Source organism: Dreissena polymorpha, chromosome 1, assembly GCF_020536995.1.
Source record: "Dreissena polymorpha isolate Duluth1 chromosome 1, UMN_Dpol_1.0, whole genome shotgun sequence".
Classification (NCBI taxonomy): Eukaryota; Metazoa; Mollusca; class Bivalvia; order Myida; family Dreissenidae; genus Dreissena; species Dreissena polymorpha.
In genome coordinates, this window is record NC_068355.1 from 122,633,507 (window position 1) to 122,650,987 (window position 17,481).

The following is a 17,481-nucleotide window of genomic DNA, read 5'->3' on the forward strand; positions in this document are numbered from 1 at the left end:
TAGATTGGACTATGTTACTTCTAGTGTAAACAATGTTTTACTACAGCCAAATGAGAGGTGGCTTTGTTTCAACTGACTGGAAACATTTTCAAACTCATCCAATATATAATTAGAACAAATGTTACAAGTTTCATTAAGATTTGAAAATAAATGTTTCTTCCAGTGTTACAAGTTTAACTACAGCCATATATTAGCCCCTTGCAGCCATGTTTTCAACATATAGGAACAATTTTCGATGTCATCCAAGAGATCATTAGAACTGATCTTTCTGACTAAGTTTCCTGAAGATTGGACTAAAATGTGACTTCTAGATTGTAGACAAGGTTTGACTATAGTCATATAGAGACAATTACTAACACCCCTGGGAGCCATGTTTTTTAACCAATAGGAATCATTTTTGAACTCTTCCAAAATATCATCAGGGTACATGTTCTGATGAAGTTTCATGAAGATTGGGCAATGAATGTGGCCTCTAGATTGTTGACAACGCTTGATGAAAGGGAGACTGAAGGCTATCACAAAAGCTTACCATGAGAGTGTTGTTCTCAGGTAAGATAAAAAGAGTGAGATTTCTAATATTGAAATATCCTCACTATTACACATTTCATGAAGAGTTTAAAATTGTTCTTACCAAAAATTTCACATTATAAAACAAACACTCAAAGGACTAACTTCACATTTTATTTTGTTCAATATAAAAACAGGAATGAAATTTACTTAAACACACAAATATTATGTGCAAAAGTCCTTTAGACAAAAGCTAAGGTAACAGTGGTGTCTAAGAAATAGATGGCATCACTTTGCAAATAATGCATGTGCTGTCATAAAAAGCCACGTAAGTGACGACTCCTTTGAGGAGTGCAAAAATGTTTAAACACATTTTTTTATCTAATTTGATATAAGGTCATGACTAACGCACATGTATGACACTTCACAAATATATGGTTGATATAATTTAAATGGCTACATTTTCATTCTTGCATCACCAAACTTAAGCTATTCAACAAATTCTTTACATTAATAAAATAACTAAAATAAAAAAAGTTGACCATTTTTTTCAAAACTGTATCCATTTGTCAAATTACCATGGTTAAAGTTTCGAGAGATATTTCCCTTTTTTACTCACAAAAGTATCGCTATGAAAGCTCAAATCTGTTCAACTTCATTCTTTCAATGATTATATAATCCAAGTGAGTAACAAGATTCAGCATGGGTATCTTGAACAAATATTAAACAACTTGGCTAAAAAAACAGGTCAATTTTAATGATTACATGTATTAAGTGTTAATGATTACATGTATTAAGTGTTAATGATTACATGTATTAAGTGTTAATTGGTCAAAAGATTATCCAAAGCTCATACAAAACACAAAGTCTTACAAAGAAAACTGAATTGTGATCAGAGAATACAAATGATGATTGAATAGACTACAAATGAAGATGCTAACATGTTATCAATGAATGAAAGCAATGACAATCTTTGAGGCCATGTGCATTTAGTCATCATTTCTTGCTGCACTCCTGGATCGAGAACGTGTGGCAGGTGATCGGCTGAAACGCAGAGACAACAAATTATGCTTACACTGTTTATTTGAGTTCACCAAGCGATGTGTTTGACAGAAACACAATGCCCCCTTCTGCGCCGCTTTGAAGCCATATATTTGACCTTGAAGGATGACCTTGACCTTTCACCACTCAAAATGTGCAGCTCCATGAGATACACATGCATGCCAAATATCAAGCTGCTATCTTCAATATTGCAAAAGTTATGACCAATGTTAAAGTTTTCGGACGGACGGACTAACTGATGGACAGTTCAAAAACTATATGCCACCCTTCGTGAGCATAAAAACAAATCAATAGAAATAGGGAAAACAATCTGGACGGACAATATACTGTTCTACTGTATTAACCAAAACTATTCATTTTAAAATCATGAAACGTAGTTTACAACTATTTGTAAAGAAATTGGCCTGTGAAGTTATACAAGCTTATCAAGTAAAAAAATGATCACTTTTATGAATATTTTCGTTTAAAGAAAGTATCATTCAACGAAAAAATCCAGTCAAGGAGGAAAGTGCCGTCCCAGCTTAGCCTGTGCAGACTGGGACAGACGTATATATACGCATGCTGTAAAAGCCATTATCCCTGAGCCAAGTGACCCAAAAATGGGTGTGGCGTGTAGACCTCATCAAGGTGCATCTACATACGAAGTTTCAAAGTTGCGATGGAAGCACTTTGATTTTAGAGCCAATGTTCAAAAGATTAACAAAATGTTAAGGTTTTAGCGCGACATGGACGACACGGCAATGACAATACCTTGAAAACAGCCGAGCTGTCTTTAAATATCTCATCGGTCACCATTTCACCCCATTTGTCTTTTTCAGAAAGCATTTATATTATGTATTCATACTTATCTGTTGATAATAAACTATTCAAGTCAGGAAAGGAGATTTAAATATCCTGCTCTTCATTTTTAATCAAAATAGGCTAAGTTTACCTTGCATAACGATCCCTGCTTCCCCTGCTTCTGTCACGGCTTCTGAAAAACAAAGATTACAAGAAATTGTAACTGCTGCACCACAAACATGAATTTAACATTATGTCAATATTCTGTTCTGAAGATATACATTGGGTTTTGATGGAAGAGAACCTAATTCTTAAACTAGCTTTTGGGAAAAAAACTAAAGACTGTGCAAGATAGACATTTATACCATTTTGAGGAAGTATCAATTTTAATGTCTATCTTTTTTTTCGGAGGAACTATTAGCATTTAAAAAATCCTTGAACGATTGATCTTATTAAACATGTTTGCAAGGGGATAAAATAAATTTATTAATGTTTATAGCACAATTTTTTCTATGGACATCAACCATATCTCACAAATGTGACTAACGCGTTCACAGGCTTTTTTTAAATTCAAACTTTTGTTATTGTCTTTGACCCCCATGACCCAGTTTAAAACTTGGTCAAGATATCATGGCATGAATTTTTCTACCAAACTATCATAACAAGAGGGCCTGAAAGACCCTAAGTAGCTCACTTGAGATTCAAAGGAACTGACCTGTTCTGTGCAGCCCAATATGTCATTAGAACAATATGTTCTTACAAACTTTCATGACTAGTGAACACCCTGGCAGCCACGTTTTTCAACAGAGCAGAACCATTTTCATACACATCCAAGATATCATTTGAACAAATATACTGACAAAGTTTCATGAAGATTCATAAGTCCATATAAGGAAAAATTCCCCACTCACTGGTGGCTATGTTTTTCAAGCAACTGGAACCACTTTCAAACTTGTCCAAAAAATCATTGGAACAAATCTTCTGACAAAGTTTCATGATGATCGTATAATAAATATGGCTTCTAGAGTGTTAACAATGTTTAACTATAGCTATATAAGGATAAATGCCACGCCCCCTTGGCGGCCATGTTTTTCCACCAACCGGAACCATTTTCAAACCCATCCAAGATATCATTTGGACAAATCATCTGACCAAGTTTCATGATGACCTGACAACAAATGTGGCCTCTAGAGTGTTAACAAGGTTTTACTAAAGCATGATATATAGCCATATTAGGAAAAATGCCGTTGTGCTCAGGTGAGCTAAAAATCTGGCAATAAATGTGGCCTCTAGAGAGGCTCTTTATTTAATTTCACATGGAAACCAATTTTTTACACCAATGACTGTCTGCATATATAATATTGGGACAAATATTCTCAAGAAGTTTCCAGAAGATTAGACAATATAAAATATGACTTCTAAAGTGGAATTTTTCTTAGTTAACAGACTGTAGAATTTAATAAACGGAAGTAATCTCCAGCAACATGAAAAAAACACAAGATACTATTGGAACAAATATTTCTTAAGCAACAATTAAATTGTAAAATGTGTATCATATCAAAGGCATGACCTGGAAAGAACAAGAATGTGTTTGTCAGAAACACAATGCCCCCCTATTGCGCCGCTTTGAAATAAAATTTCAATATATCATTTGGCAGGTTTAGAAATTATCTCCCTTTTAAAGCTTATTACTTCCCTTGGATTGTTTTTTTTTTTACTTTTGACCTTAAAGGATGACCTTGACCTTTCACCACTCAAAATGTGCAGCTTCATGAGATACACATGCATGCAAAATATCAAGTTGCTATCTTCAACATTGCAAAAGTTTTCGCAAAACTTTAACCAAGGTTAAAGTTTTGGAACAGAATGACAGACAGACCGGCCAAAAACAATTTGCCCCCGAGCATTCGATCCGGGCGCATAAAAATAAAATAGCCAAGTAAACTTGCGGTATTTCTATCATATCATAAAATGGACTGTAAAGAAGCAAAACCTAATTGGGGGAGAAAGGCCAACAGAGAAATATGGAGCCTCTTGGGCTAAAGGCATGTGTGTAAAATGTAATCCCAGATTAGCCAGTGCAGTTTGTACAGGCAAATAACAGACGACATTTTCTACCTTTTCTAGTTTTAATTATTATTAATTTAGTCTCTTGACAGCGAAAATAGAGTTTCAGCTGATAATTTCGTCCTGGATTAGGATGGCAAAGGCTTTTCTGGGACTACACTTTCGCACATGCATAGCCCAGTTATAAAAAGATACCAGGCTCAATTGCTTAAACATGGTAGGATAACATTGCAATACATACCTGCGATCACGACTTCCCCGTTCACGACTTCCACCACGGCTCCTGCTGCGACTTCTGGAGTAACTCCTCCTCCTTGGGGACCTGGACCTGCTTCTGGACCTGAAACAAACAGGCGATGAAGTGTACTGTGGAATCAAACAATGTAGCAAACCTGATCTGCCTTACCATGACCACTAGGAGAAGAACTTTGACGTGTTTGTAGTCCGTTAGAAAATACAAAGATTTTAGACCTTTATTAGATCGACGTTTTAAGGGCTTATTTCCATCCTTAAGGTACTGATGAGCACCAAACAGAATAAAATTTGAACAGAATACGAATTACTCGTAGGCTGTTCTCATTTTATGCTGGTTGCATATAGCCATTTTCACTTTGCATTTAAGTGTGGGACAGGAATATGGTCATATACATGTACGGCTAAAGCTTTATGCTTCTTTGAAAACCTACTGTTAAAGGCTTTTACGTGTAATAACAATGTTTTGTTAATAGTAGTAGTTAAGGTTATTCTGAAGAACTGCACATAAAGGATGGCTAGGGAATGTGTTATAATTTCACTTAAGTTGTTAAGACACAATTAAATGCCAGTGTGGTATTTGCTTTAAGAAACTTCAGAAATAATACAAATATAATAATGAACAAGGGCTGTTTGTAAAGGATGCATGCCCCCCATATGGGATGTCAGTTGTAGTGGCAGCCATTGTGTGAATATGTTTTTTTTGTCACTGTGACCTTGACCTTTTGACCTGACAATTAATAGGGGTCATCTGCCAGTCATGATCAATGTACCTATGAAGTTTCATGAACTAAGGTGTAAGCATTCTTGAGTTATCATCCGGAGACCATTTTACTATTTTGAGTCACTGTGACCTTGACCTTTGACCTAGTACCCTGAAAATCAATAGGGGTCATCTGCCAGTCATGATCAATGTGCCTATGAAGTTTCATGATCCTAGACGTAAGCATTCTTGAGTAATCATCCAGAAACCATTTTACTGTATCGAGTCACTGTGACCTTGATCTTTGACCTAGTGACCTGAAAATTAATAGGAGTCATGATCAATGTACCTATGAAGTTTCATGATCCTAGGCCTAAGCATTCTTGAGTTATAATCCAGAAACCATTTTACCATTTCGAGTCACTGTGACCTTGACCTTTGACCTACTGACATGAAAATCAATAGGGGTCATCTGCCAGTCATGATCAATGTACCTATGAAGTTTTATGATCCTAGGCCTAAGCATTCTCGAGTTATCCAGAAACCATTTTACTATTTTGAGTCACTGTGACCTTGACCTTTGACCTAGTGACCTGAAAATCAATAGGGGTCATCTGACAGTCATGATCAATGAACCTATTTAGTTTCATGCTCCTAGGCCTAAGCGTTCTTGAGTTATTATCCGGAAACCATCTGGTGGATTGACGGACCGACATGTGAAAACAATATACCCCCTCTTCTTATAAGGGGGGGGGGGGGGGGGGGGCATAAATATATTAACATACAACACAAGACAGACAATTCACCTTTACCAACTCAATGTTCACTTACACAGAAAATTTAGCTGTAAAGTTGAATATAATCTGTCGGATCAAAGGACATGTACAAGATGAGAAGAGAAGTCTCAAATCAAGCCTCTGAAGTACTCAGTTTTCTCCATGTTTCATAAATCATGGATTGGATTCCAACTCTGCTGCAGATTAAATCTCATAAGAATGGAGAATCTGCTACAGATGGTTGGTGAAATTCAAAGATTAGTGTCCATTTGAGTGATGTGTTGGAAGAATCATCATTAGTATTCATATCTCAAGGACGATCTAAGAAAGCTGACATATTTCATTTCCATGGCTCCAAGCTTTGTTTGCCTGCCACTATTTTGGCAGATATACAAGCTTTACAAATTAAAATAAAATATGTTGCTCAATGTGTGGAGTTGATCTGATGTTCTAATTGTTGATCGTAACCGATATTCCAAATTGTTGGGATTGCGATCTATAATTAGTGTGGAGTTGATCATGCGGTCTTATCGGATATTTCCTGCAATGTTGGACTTGGGATTGCGATCTACATTTAGATGACTCTCGTTATCATGGTTCTCAAGTAATCTATCTTTGTGCGGATTGCAGAGATGGGTGATCTACACGAGGTGTGGATCATGTCGTTCAGAAGAGTATCTATGAATGATGGGGTGCTGAGCGCTCTCAACTCAAGTTGATCATTTGACATGTCATTTGACGGTCTGCAAAAATTGGTCAACAAAACGAATTTAATTATGTTATAGTCACGTTTATGATCTTCTTTGCTCAGTATGTGCATGCAATATTTAGACTAATTTAAATAAATAACAGTTAATATAAATTAATAAATTTTTCTTAATACTTTGATTGACCATTCAAAAAATGTCTAATGCAAAAATATGCATTAAGGTACCTGAACAGCTCAGAAAAAATATTCAAAATTCTGAAGAAAAAAGGCTATGAACAAAATACATAAGAGCAACATAGCATACGGGTAACTATAGTGGTTTTATTGCTTAAAATAGTAGATAAAACGGGTTATAACTATTTCTGAAATTTGACTGTTTATCAGAACTATTCCTGAAAAAACTTTTCCTTTCGGCAGTCATCATTTTTCAAAATTCAATAAATGCTGCAAGCCACCTTTCTTTCCGAAAAGCCCTTACATGAGCATTAAGATTAGACGGTAAAGGCTAATCTCATGATACCTCGAATACCTTCTTCCACCACTTCTTCTGTGTCTTGGACAATCATAAGCATAGTGGCCTGTCTCCCCGCACTCATAACAGCGATCTTCTGGATGGAATGGCCGTCGACCACCACCACCCCTTGGTCCAGAACGGCCACCCCGTAGCCATGGTTTTGGGCGTACCTTGCCAGTGGAATGCTCAACTCTCACGCGAGACCCATTGATACTTCTGTATACGAGAGAAAGCGAGTAATAGATAGAGATATTTTTTCTCAAAATTACATTTGAATTATCATATTTTTATATGATAATACAATGGCAAGTGAGTTTGTAAAAGATTGAATGAACTTTTTCACTTTAAGGACCTCAGTTAAGCACCAGATTTGGTAAGCTATTAAGTCACTAAAATAGCTATTAAAAGTTTGACAATAAAAGAACAATTTTTTTTTAACATCTTACGTTCCATCAAGTCCCCGAACTGCATCATCTGCATCTCGTGGATCTTCAAACTCAACAAAGGCAAAGCCTGCTGGATTCCTTGCTACCCAAACACTTCTTAGGCGGCCATAGTAGCTGAATGCCCTCTCGACGTCCTTTTCATTGGTGTCTCTTGCGAGATCACCTACGTAAATTTTGCAATCCAGGTCGCCTCTTCTGGTCATAACCTAGAACTAATCAAAGCATAAAGAGGTTTAAGTAAAACAAAGTCCTTGATTAAAACAGTTTTAATCAAGGACCGCTTTACGGTAGACTTCTATCTATCTATATATACTGCCAAGCGCCCTTTAGAGCATTATTGGCAGAGGGACATTATCGAGTCCGTTTCCTGGGAAGAACCAGTACTAGGTGTCTATGGAGGAGATAATGAGAATGCTCCCCGAGTGGGGAGCGAACCCACGAACTCCCGATCGCTAGGCGGACACCTCATCCACTACACCACCGCGATCTTCAACTTATGCGAACATGCATTGATTTATTCATTAAGTATGAAGTCTCCTGCGTTGTTTGATACCAGAATTGTGCAAATCGCAGGGGTGCCAATTGTCCCAAATTTGAAATCCGGAAAATTAAATTAAGCCGTAGGATAAAGGGAAGAGAGGGCCCAACCCCCAAGCCCTAGCTTATTGTTCTTTTTTTATAGTCTTTCTAGGTGCAATTTCTGGTAAGTACAATGCAACATATTATAAACCAAACCATCCGTAACACCGCAGGTGTATTTGTCATTCTAAACAAATGATATTAAAAACTTCGAAATTAAATTAAAATTGACAAACCAGCGTATCCGAAAAGACTGTCCGAAAACATGTCACGATACATCATTTGCAAATGAAATAAAATATGCATATCGTTTGACTGCAGAAAATGAAAACCAGTAACCAGTAGCCCCGCAAATACGCAGTCAATATATAATTTGATTAACGTGTTGTTTTAAAATATGATATTGCAGTGCTTTACTTAGCCAGTTACTGCTCATGTCAGTGCCAGCCGCTTACCAATCAGAAATCAATAAATAAAATCGGTACCAAGCACAAATGTCCGGAATGCCGACGATGCTATAACAATTGACCTTATCGCGATGACGTCACAAAAGGGGCAGTCCCTTAGCGACGGTGAAAACAATGCCCTAGATACGGTCGATTTACTACGCTGATTGAGCACCTCTGCTGATATTTCGTCAATTGCATTCCTATTGGGAAGTCGATAGGTAATAAAATGTCCTGTAATTGGTGTTTAAAATGTCTTTTGACTATTATGACGGGTTAGATTGCACTTCGAAACCCCGATATGATCAGAAAATAAAACTAATTGGACTTAATGAATGTCCGTACAAATTGCAAGCTGGATGTAGGAAAAATGGCCCGACCAAGTGGCCGATAATCGAGTACGGCGACATTCATGATTAACTTTCTCACTGAGACACCGGGTAAATTCGTTTATTCTGTAATAATGGGAGTATCCTTGTAGATGTTGATGTAATGAATATTGTCGTTCTTTTCAGGGTTCATTCATCTTCGAACATTATAATTATATTTCTACTATGTCAATTTATAATGCTAATGTAAAGCTGTAAAATACGTAGGGACAGCTGGTACATGACTTACTGAAAGCCTTAGTTGTGTTCATTGTAATGAGAACGAGTGACAAATATTAAAGCTAACACACATATATCTGTATAAATATTTGTTTTTCAAACATTATTTACCCCCGTTGCTGTCAAACGTAATTTCTTTTTTATGAAGTCGATCGTTTATTGTCGTAACATTTAATCTTAATATGGAATGACGTCTTTTTAATTAACTGATACACGCTAAATACATTACTTGTTTTTTATGTAAATTTTATAATTATTAAATACTTTAATAAATTAATCGGGCTAGTATCTTTACGGTGTAAATTTCTGATAATCTAAATTGGACATGACTTTATATTTGACCATATGTCACATATCTAATTTAAGCAACTGTTAAGTACATCGGCGTTAATTATTCATCCAAATGACTGCTTAATACTACCAGAAAGAGGAGACATGGTGGCATCTATCGTGTTAAATGACACTGTCTGGACCACCCAGTGTGGTTTATGACACCTTTTTGTCAGTTAAGTTTGGACAATATTTGATCAAAACGAGATAATCGGATTATGCAAAACAAAGGGGCAATTAAACACCAGAATACAAAAGCTTACACGATTTTAAGACTGATGCAAACAATCAAATGAAAAATATTGCATTTAATTTAATTAGATCTAAATGTTTATTTAAGGTGTCAACGTGTTTTATAAAGCAACTGTATACATATTCAATTATTTCGGCATTAACAATTTGGCTTAAATGACTGCTCAGTATGACAAGAGATGACATAGAGGTATCATAATTGTGTTTAATAACCACAGGTGGTTTATGCAGAGCCCCAAGTATAGGTCCCCAGCTGGCTTTATGACACCGTGTTTTCTTTGTCTGGACAGTATCCGACCATAACTAGTCCAAATAATTAGACGTAAGCTACCCCGCTTAAATCGACCTCATTTTTATAGGAGTAGATCATAACGAGATAATCGGTTTGTGATGAAGAAAGGGGCATTCAAATACCTAACATGCGGAAGCAAAAAGTGTCGAAATTGGTGTGAATTAAATAAAAACAATAACATTTATCATGAGAATTTATTGAATACGTAACAAGGTAATAAGGTAACAAATATAGAGGTTCAAATCAGCTACTATATGTTGCATATATTTAAAATTTATTGGTTGTTTGTTTTCATCCTTATTTGTGTTCGTTCATTAAATTAAATTTATTATGAAAGAATTTCTATTTCTGGGTATTTTTATTCTAAAAAATGGTCGCGAAGATGTGCCTTAACTTAAGAAAATTGCGAGCAGTGTTAAATATTTCAATGCAAATAAAATGGCGACAGCGCTTTTGTTTTCACCGTCGTCAAGGGGCATGTAACTCTAACTGACGCAAGTGCCCGGATGTTGCGATAAGGTCAATATTCGTTCTGAAATGATCCTGCACTTAAAGAATTTTGTCCCTACCCCCACCCCCCTTAAACTTATCGGATTAACATTCACCTCAAAATCAACCTTGGACGGCTCAAATCCGGATTTCCGGAATAATCCGGAAAATTGACACCCCTGAAATCGGTTGAAAATTGGTGGAGAAGTGAGCTTCGAAATTGGCTGGTATGCCGAAATCAGCAATTCAAGGGTCTTAGTCACATACCTTGTTATATATTAAAAGTAAAAAAAAAAATCAACAAACTTTGTCATGTTATTTTTTTATTAGTAATGGACAATTTTGAGATTGGGAGGGGGGTAGCAGCTTGGGGGGGGGGGGGGGGGGGGTAATGGCTAATGCCGAGTGCCTAAAACCATATAGTTTGTGTTAATACGGGAAAAAGCCCGCGAAGCGGGCGTTGACCGTTCATACATATGGGAATTTAGACATAAACTTACATAGGAATACCACATATGGATACGTCTCAAAAAAATTTGCCACGCGACATATATTTTCGCGATGCTATTTATGAACTTTAACAAATCAAAAACACTTTGACATATGCTAAATCACATGTAAATACATACCTCAGGAAAAGTTATATCAATGACATCATAATTGTGTAGCGAATCGCACTAAATATTCTCGCATTATTTGTTTTTCTTCGCAACCGTTCCAGAATTAAGTCATTACTAAATTATCTCCCCTGAATGCTCTTCTTCAGTGGGTATAAGCCGAAGACTGGTTCACTACATATAGTGACAGTCTTTACCAAACACAATTTAGGTGAACATAACCCGTCTTTCATATATTGCCGAATCTCAGATTTCTGTCGAATTTATTTGCTTTGATCTTTTCGATATCTTATTGTTATTATTATCCTGACAAATCACAAACGCTTGTTAAAAAATTATTTGTTTTAAACATTATAGTTGGCATCTCTATTCTTCCAGTATTCTCGCGGAATTTCAATAACGACACCCTACTGTTTATTTGTCAGAATATGTGACGCATTTTCCATTCGCTCTCAGAAAGCATTCTATACATAGATGGTGACGTCACTTCGTTATCAGTAAGACCGGTGTGTACACAATGTCTCAGAAAGAAGTTTAACGTGTGATCATGAGCAATATTCTGGCAAGTTGTCGTTGTTATCCACCAGAAACACATTTATTCACAAAATTTAAAGATATTCCGATCTAACTTTTTAGTCTTTTAGCTTTAATTTTTAACTTATTAACACCTCGTCTGCTCGCACTTTACCGAAATCCCCGAATGGTTACATATCACTATAATAAGTTCATGCCTAAAACCACAAAATCCGATACCGTTGGATGTTCGTACCACAATCTTACGTAAAAAATCTCCCAGATTCGAAATCAACAAAAAACAAGACATTTATAAATTGTCTGCATAATTGATCAAATTTTAAGATATTTGTTGGTTTTCCGTTTTTAGAAGCTGTTCTTCGAAGGCAAGAGCTGGGCATCATAAAAGCCATTCTATCCAGCAAAACTGACAGTTTTGGTTTACAGAAATCAACAAAGGAGGGATTCCTGAACTATCAAATTTCCAAGCTATACACACAGTTATTATCTGTGGTGATCTTTATTGGTTCTGTTTGTTTACTTGGATGGAACATGTGTGAACTTTTATAGAACTTTAAAAAGTCTATATATGTCTATCTATAAACAAAAATCAGCTATTGTATAATAAGATCAGATGTGCAAACAATGTCAAAGGGTTGTTAAATTAACAAATTGAAGGCAATTATGCTGAAAAAATATGAGAGTTCCCATGCAAATTTTGTCTGTATATCAACAAGTGTCTGCCGATAATTGTCAAACTAGTAATACAAAACTTACCACAAGTATGTAAAAGCACTAAGTACCTGTGATCATTTTTAGTAAGATAGTGTAATTCTAAACAGTAGCAAATAGCTTGTTTAGTAAATGCATAATGCAATTAATATGATTTCCGTTCTATTGTGTAATTAATAAATTGGTTGTTACTTTTTAATCCATGATAAATGTTTTATGGCTAGTACAAAACCAGCAATGTTAATTAAGTAAAAGGTAATACAATAACACCACTTTGTAATTTCATATACGTAAATATTCTTGAAATGTAGGTTGATGACAGTGTTTTAGTTTTACTTATTTTGTAACTATTATTTTATGTGCAAATAAATGATGTGAAGTGTTTTGTATCTCCACACAATACCACATACCTTTTTATATATGTACTGTGTTATGTGTTATTTGAATGTTTAAATAAAAAATATGGATGATATAACATGATGCATTCTAATATTTGCATTCAAATTGTAACTATAGAGCTAAGTGTATGCAGTTTAGACTGGTATTTTAGTATTGCTACAAAATGGCTATTTTTTTAGCGGCGACAAAATTTAAACTACATGTATTCAACAATAGTTAGCGAAAGAAAATTAGAAACCTGCAAGATACCTGTATTTATTAAATATTTTAATTGCGAATCAAGTATGTTGTTATGCTGTTACACATAATTATACATTGATAATATATAAGAAGACAATTAGTGGTGCTAACGTTTCCCAACAGTAGAAATCATTCTTCTGATGAAGTCAGTGATATACAGACGAAAGCTCCAGGTATGGCTTTCAATACGTAGTGTGTGTTATTTGACAGTCTAAAACTTATTGGATTAAAAAAAAATCCTGTCAAATTTGTCAATCAAAATTGATTTGACACATCACATGATTTTGATTATGTTAAATCAGTGTACTGTATGCTAAATGCAACTGCTTTAGCAAGCTGTCAAGTTGAATTGAGACATTTGATGAAACAAACTGTTTCCTGGGTAGGACCAGTACTTAGTTTCTATATGACGTACCATGACGTCGAAAGAGTACAAGACCTACTAAGTAGAACGAGAAATGCACTTCGACGTACAATTTTCACCGACCCTTGAGTGTTAGCCAATCAGAGGACACCTTACGTCTGTTGTTTAGAGATTTTTGACATTGAACATTATTGTTATTATTATTTATACCGAATTATGCGACTATCAACCGCTTACTCATTGATATTGTGCGTATTTATTAAACATTATTATTATTATAATTTATACCAAATTATGCTACTATCGACCGCTAACTCATAGATATTGTGCGTATTTATTGACCTGGCGTGGCGGAATTAACCTCTGACTTATGCTAGTTATGGTTATCACAAAATACGACCAACGGGGAGTTTATAATAAATTATTTATCCCATTAATGCTTGGTAACTGGTTACCGTTGGGAATTTCCTACACAGTAATGCGCTGGGCGGTCGTGATACTCCGCCCCGCATGATCATTTCATACACACAATATGCTGAATAATTTTAATTTTAAAAAGGTAGCAATTGAATCTTCCTCAAATTTGTATATAATCTATTTCAATGCATTAAATACTTGAAACTTCTATGTGTTGTTTTTTTCCATTCTGATATTTTTATTCATTTTGTCCTCAACCAAAAAAGAGATTTTAAACATTTATTATGAAAAAATCTGAAGGAAAAGCGGCTCAAGAGACTAATGTTTTGATTGGCTGTTCAGAAAATGTGTACGTAGAAGTACAAACATGTATGTCGAAGTACAAATTGTACTTTGACGTACAAATATATACCAGTGGCCCAGATAATTATTTGGGAAATAGGGTTTTCACCCTTTGATTTTGAAAAATAGGGTGATTTCATTCTTGAAATAGGGTGAACTGAGTTATAAAACGACGGATTAAGTCAGATTGAAAACGCATGTATGTCGTCGTAAATTATTTGGTCAGACTCTTTATTTTACTATGAAATCTAGTCCGCAGAGCGTTTTATTTAGTTTGACTGTTTCTTGCTCAAACATCCAGGTGCTTGCTGAATGAAAGCATCGCCTCGTTACGATAATACTTCAAAAGAGAAAATACCGAAGATGAGAAAAGCATTTTCGATCGAAGCCATTGTATTGTACGCATCCCATTTGACGAGTTTGCGTAAAAGTCAAATTGGTTGCGTTTTCAATACGCATGATATTGTATTTCTTTGCTTTTTTAAACATTTTAATAGGGTAAAAGACGCAGATACGCAGCTTATCTGGGGCACTGATATACTTCGAAGTGTATTTTATATTCATGTCGACGTACAATTATTGTACTTCGACGTACATTTCTCTTTTTAACGTGTAGGTCTTCTTGACTTTCAACCCAAATGGTACGCCATAGTATGTCTTTAGGGTTATTTAAAGAATGCTCCCACTTAAAGGATCAATACAGAGACCTCCACGTGACTAAGCCAGTTAGCAGACACCCCATCCACTATACCACAGACACCGAACCAGCTATAAATTCCTGTGGCAAGAAAAAAATAAAAATAAGATGCTAGATCTTTAAGCTTCGAACATGTAACTCGTTTTAAGATTGATTTTTTTGGATGCATTACTCAATTATTGCAACAATTATCATATTTTGAACACAATCATGTCCATATATTTATTACAAATACATGGTTATCAAAAAAACTTAAAAAGCTTTTGCCCGTAAATTAGGTAGCACCTATAATCATATTATAGCTTCTGCATATTTAATTGTTTGCCTGTATGAGCAGATAAGTTTTGAGGAAACTAACGCAACGAAAACAGGACGCCGGAAATAATAAGATTGGAAGAAATTCCCCGTGGGCTTAAAAATAAATTTAAGCCAGTTCAGGACTAAAACGCCGGCCTAAAACACAAACTTCAGCGATAAACCGTACAGTATACAATATTTTAAATAAAAATGACATAAAACTTGTTAAAGGAACACAATATACAGGGTCAGTTATTTAAAAAAAAAAAGCAGATCAACTTACAAAAACAATTTTGTTCGCCCTCTCTTCCTCTTTGCAAAATGGCTGCTCAAGCGTGGGGTATGACAAAAACGATACCGAATAGTCGAGGTTACTTACCACGTATTTTCATTTTAGCCTGCAGGTCATTACTGAGTTAATTGCACTGATTTGGGAAAAAATACAATATATTTTTTAAATAATAGATTAAAAAAGACACTATGCATTATATTTGAACAGGTTTTTAAAGATTTTTTTTTAAATTATATTTCCGTTCATTGATAATAATCAATAGCCATCAATAAATACTAATGAGTAAATCTTCATCAATAATTTATTGAAACGTGCATGACAGACATAGCGATTTACCTCCTTTTTACAAAGACAACTCTGTGTGGTTAAGCGTTAGAACGCTAACTTTTGCATCTAGAGGTTGCGGATTCAAACTTCATGGAAGACATAAAAAATCGTTTTTGTGATAACTTTTTTTAAACTTTTCACAAAATATAGGCCAATGATTTTGTCAGCAAATTCATTACATGACATTAAAAAAAAATACGGAAATCTCTGAACAAGTCCATATGGTCTTATCTTTGAATGAGACCACGGAATTTCCACACAAAGGAAAGGACATTTTCTGCTTCAAAACATATTTTGCAGTTTATGTTGTATGTGTAAGAATTATATGTTTGTTCTACATACAATTAGAACACGAACGAGGTTGGATCAATATTTATCTTTTTCAGTGGTGCTGTGCAACGAATCTCAAAATTTTCGTCATAGACATAAAGAACACATTGGTGATAATACAACTTAAATGTTTTGTTAAAAACCTTTAAAAACAGTTATGGTATTTTTTTATGATCACTAAGTTATTTATTTGTCTGTAAATATATTAAAAGATACACACTTGAACAATGCGTACCCTTCTTAAATCATAACATACAACAACTTCAGTGAAGGGGTCGCGGTACTGTTGTAGATTCTTGACAAAATAAGATATACCCCGATGCAAGTTTTCGGAACCAAGACACATTTTCACAACAGGAAAAATCCCGGATCGTAGTTTTGTCAACACGGTAGAAACACCGGCAGATAGTTAATGTTCATGTCCAGACGAGTCCTTTAACCTTTCTATATTATAGGTCCCTAATATTATCAATTTGAACAAAAATAACGGTAGGTTTAAAACTATCACAGTTCAGAAACAAATATTATTGCAAGACGCACAACTATGCAGCTAACATTGTATGAGCCTTTTCTAGTTAGTTCCCTTACACTATTGCCGGTAGAGCCCCGGTCCATCCCGGTTTGCTAACGCCGGTCGACCGGTGAGAACCGGGATGATGCGTAGAAATTGTTTAACAAGTCAAGTCAAGTCAACAGTTTATTACAGAAACAGAGGCCTCCGGCCCAAAATACATAACATGTAATATACAGAAATTGCAAAGTTGTGTCATAGTAATATTGTGCAGATGTAAATGTTATTACATGTATCTAGTCTTTTATAGAATTCATAAGATAGAAAACATACACTGCTAGTTTTCTAATAGTTTCAAAATCATTCGTTGACAATTAGTCATAGAAATTATTTAGTTCAGTACCAAAGTCATACCAGTTGAACAGAAACTGATTTCTAATACTTGTATACTTAGCACAATGGAAAAATGCATGATATTCACAATCCACATATGTCATATTATTAATAATTTGTGAACAAACATTACACACGCGATTCTGAAAAGAAGTATAAGAATGTCTGCCAGTTTCAACTTTTAGTTTATTATTTGAA

The 17,481-nt window shown here is 35.1% G+C and overlaps 1 protein-coding gene across 3 annotated transcripts; it reads right to left on the bottom strand.

Annotated features, from left to right (window-relative positions):
* Nucleotides 1-666: 666 nt before the first annotated feature.
* Nucleotides 667-15,832, bottom strand: LOC127848046 (serine/arginine-rich splicing factor 7-like). 3 transcript variants are annotated; one of them, XM_052380337.1, is made up of 6 exons: nt 15,714-15,832; nt 7,817-8,028; nt 7,386-7,586; nt 4,658-4,756; nt 2,501-2,542; nt 667-1,551 (listed from the first exon to the last, which is right to left on the bottom strand). In XM_052380337.1, the coding sequence occupies exons 2-6, from the start codon at nt 8,017-8,019 to the stop codon at nt 1,497-1,499; spliced, it is 600 nt and encodes a 199-aa protein (XP_052236297.1). In that variant the 5' UTR covers nt 8,020-8,028; nt 15,714-15,832; the 3' UTR covers nt 667-1,496. The 3 variants fall into 3 exon arrangements, 2 of the variants coding, with proteins under 2 accessions (XP_052236297.1, XP_052236291.1); XM_052380331.1 differs by having other exon boundaries at nt 7,377-7,586; XR_008034286.1 differs by lacking the exon at nt 667-1,551 and adding an exon at nt 6,203-6,890.
* Nucleotides 15,833-17,481: the final 1,649 nt, after the last annotated feature.

What these genes read in the sequence shown, in the direction of transcription:
- LOC127848046 (XM_052380331.1), bottom strand. Translation starts at nt 8,019, where the DNA reads ATGACCAGAAGAGGCGACCTGGATTGCAAAATTTACGTAGGTGATCTC. An exon ending in CGGGGAAGTCGTGATCGCAG is followed by an intron (nt 2,543 to 4,657) that starts GTATGTATTGCA and finishes TTTGTTTTTCAG; the next exon opens with AAGCCGTGACAGAAGCAGGG. An exon ending in AGCAGGGATCGTTATGCAAG is followed by an intron (nt 1,552 to 2,500) that starts GTAAACTTAGCC and finishes TCTGCGTTTCAG; the next exon opens with CCGATCACCTGCCACACGTT.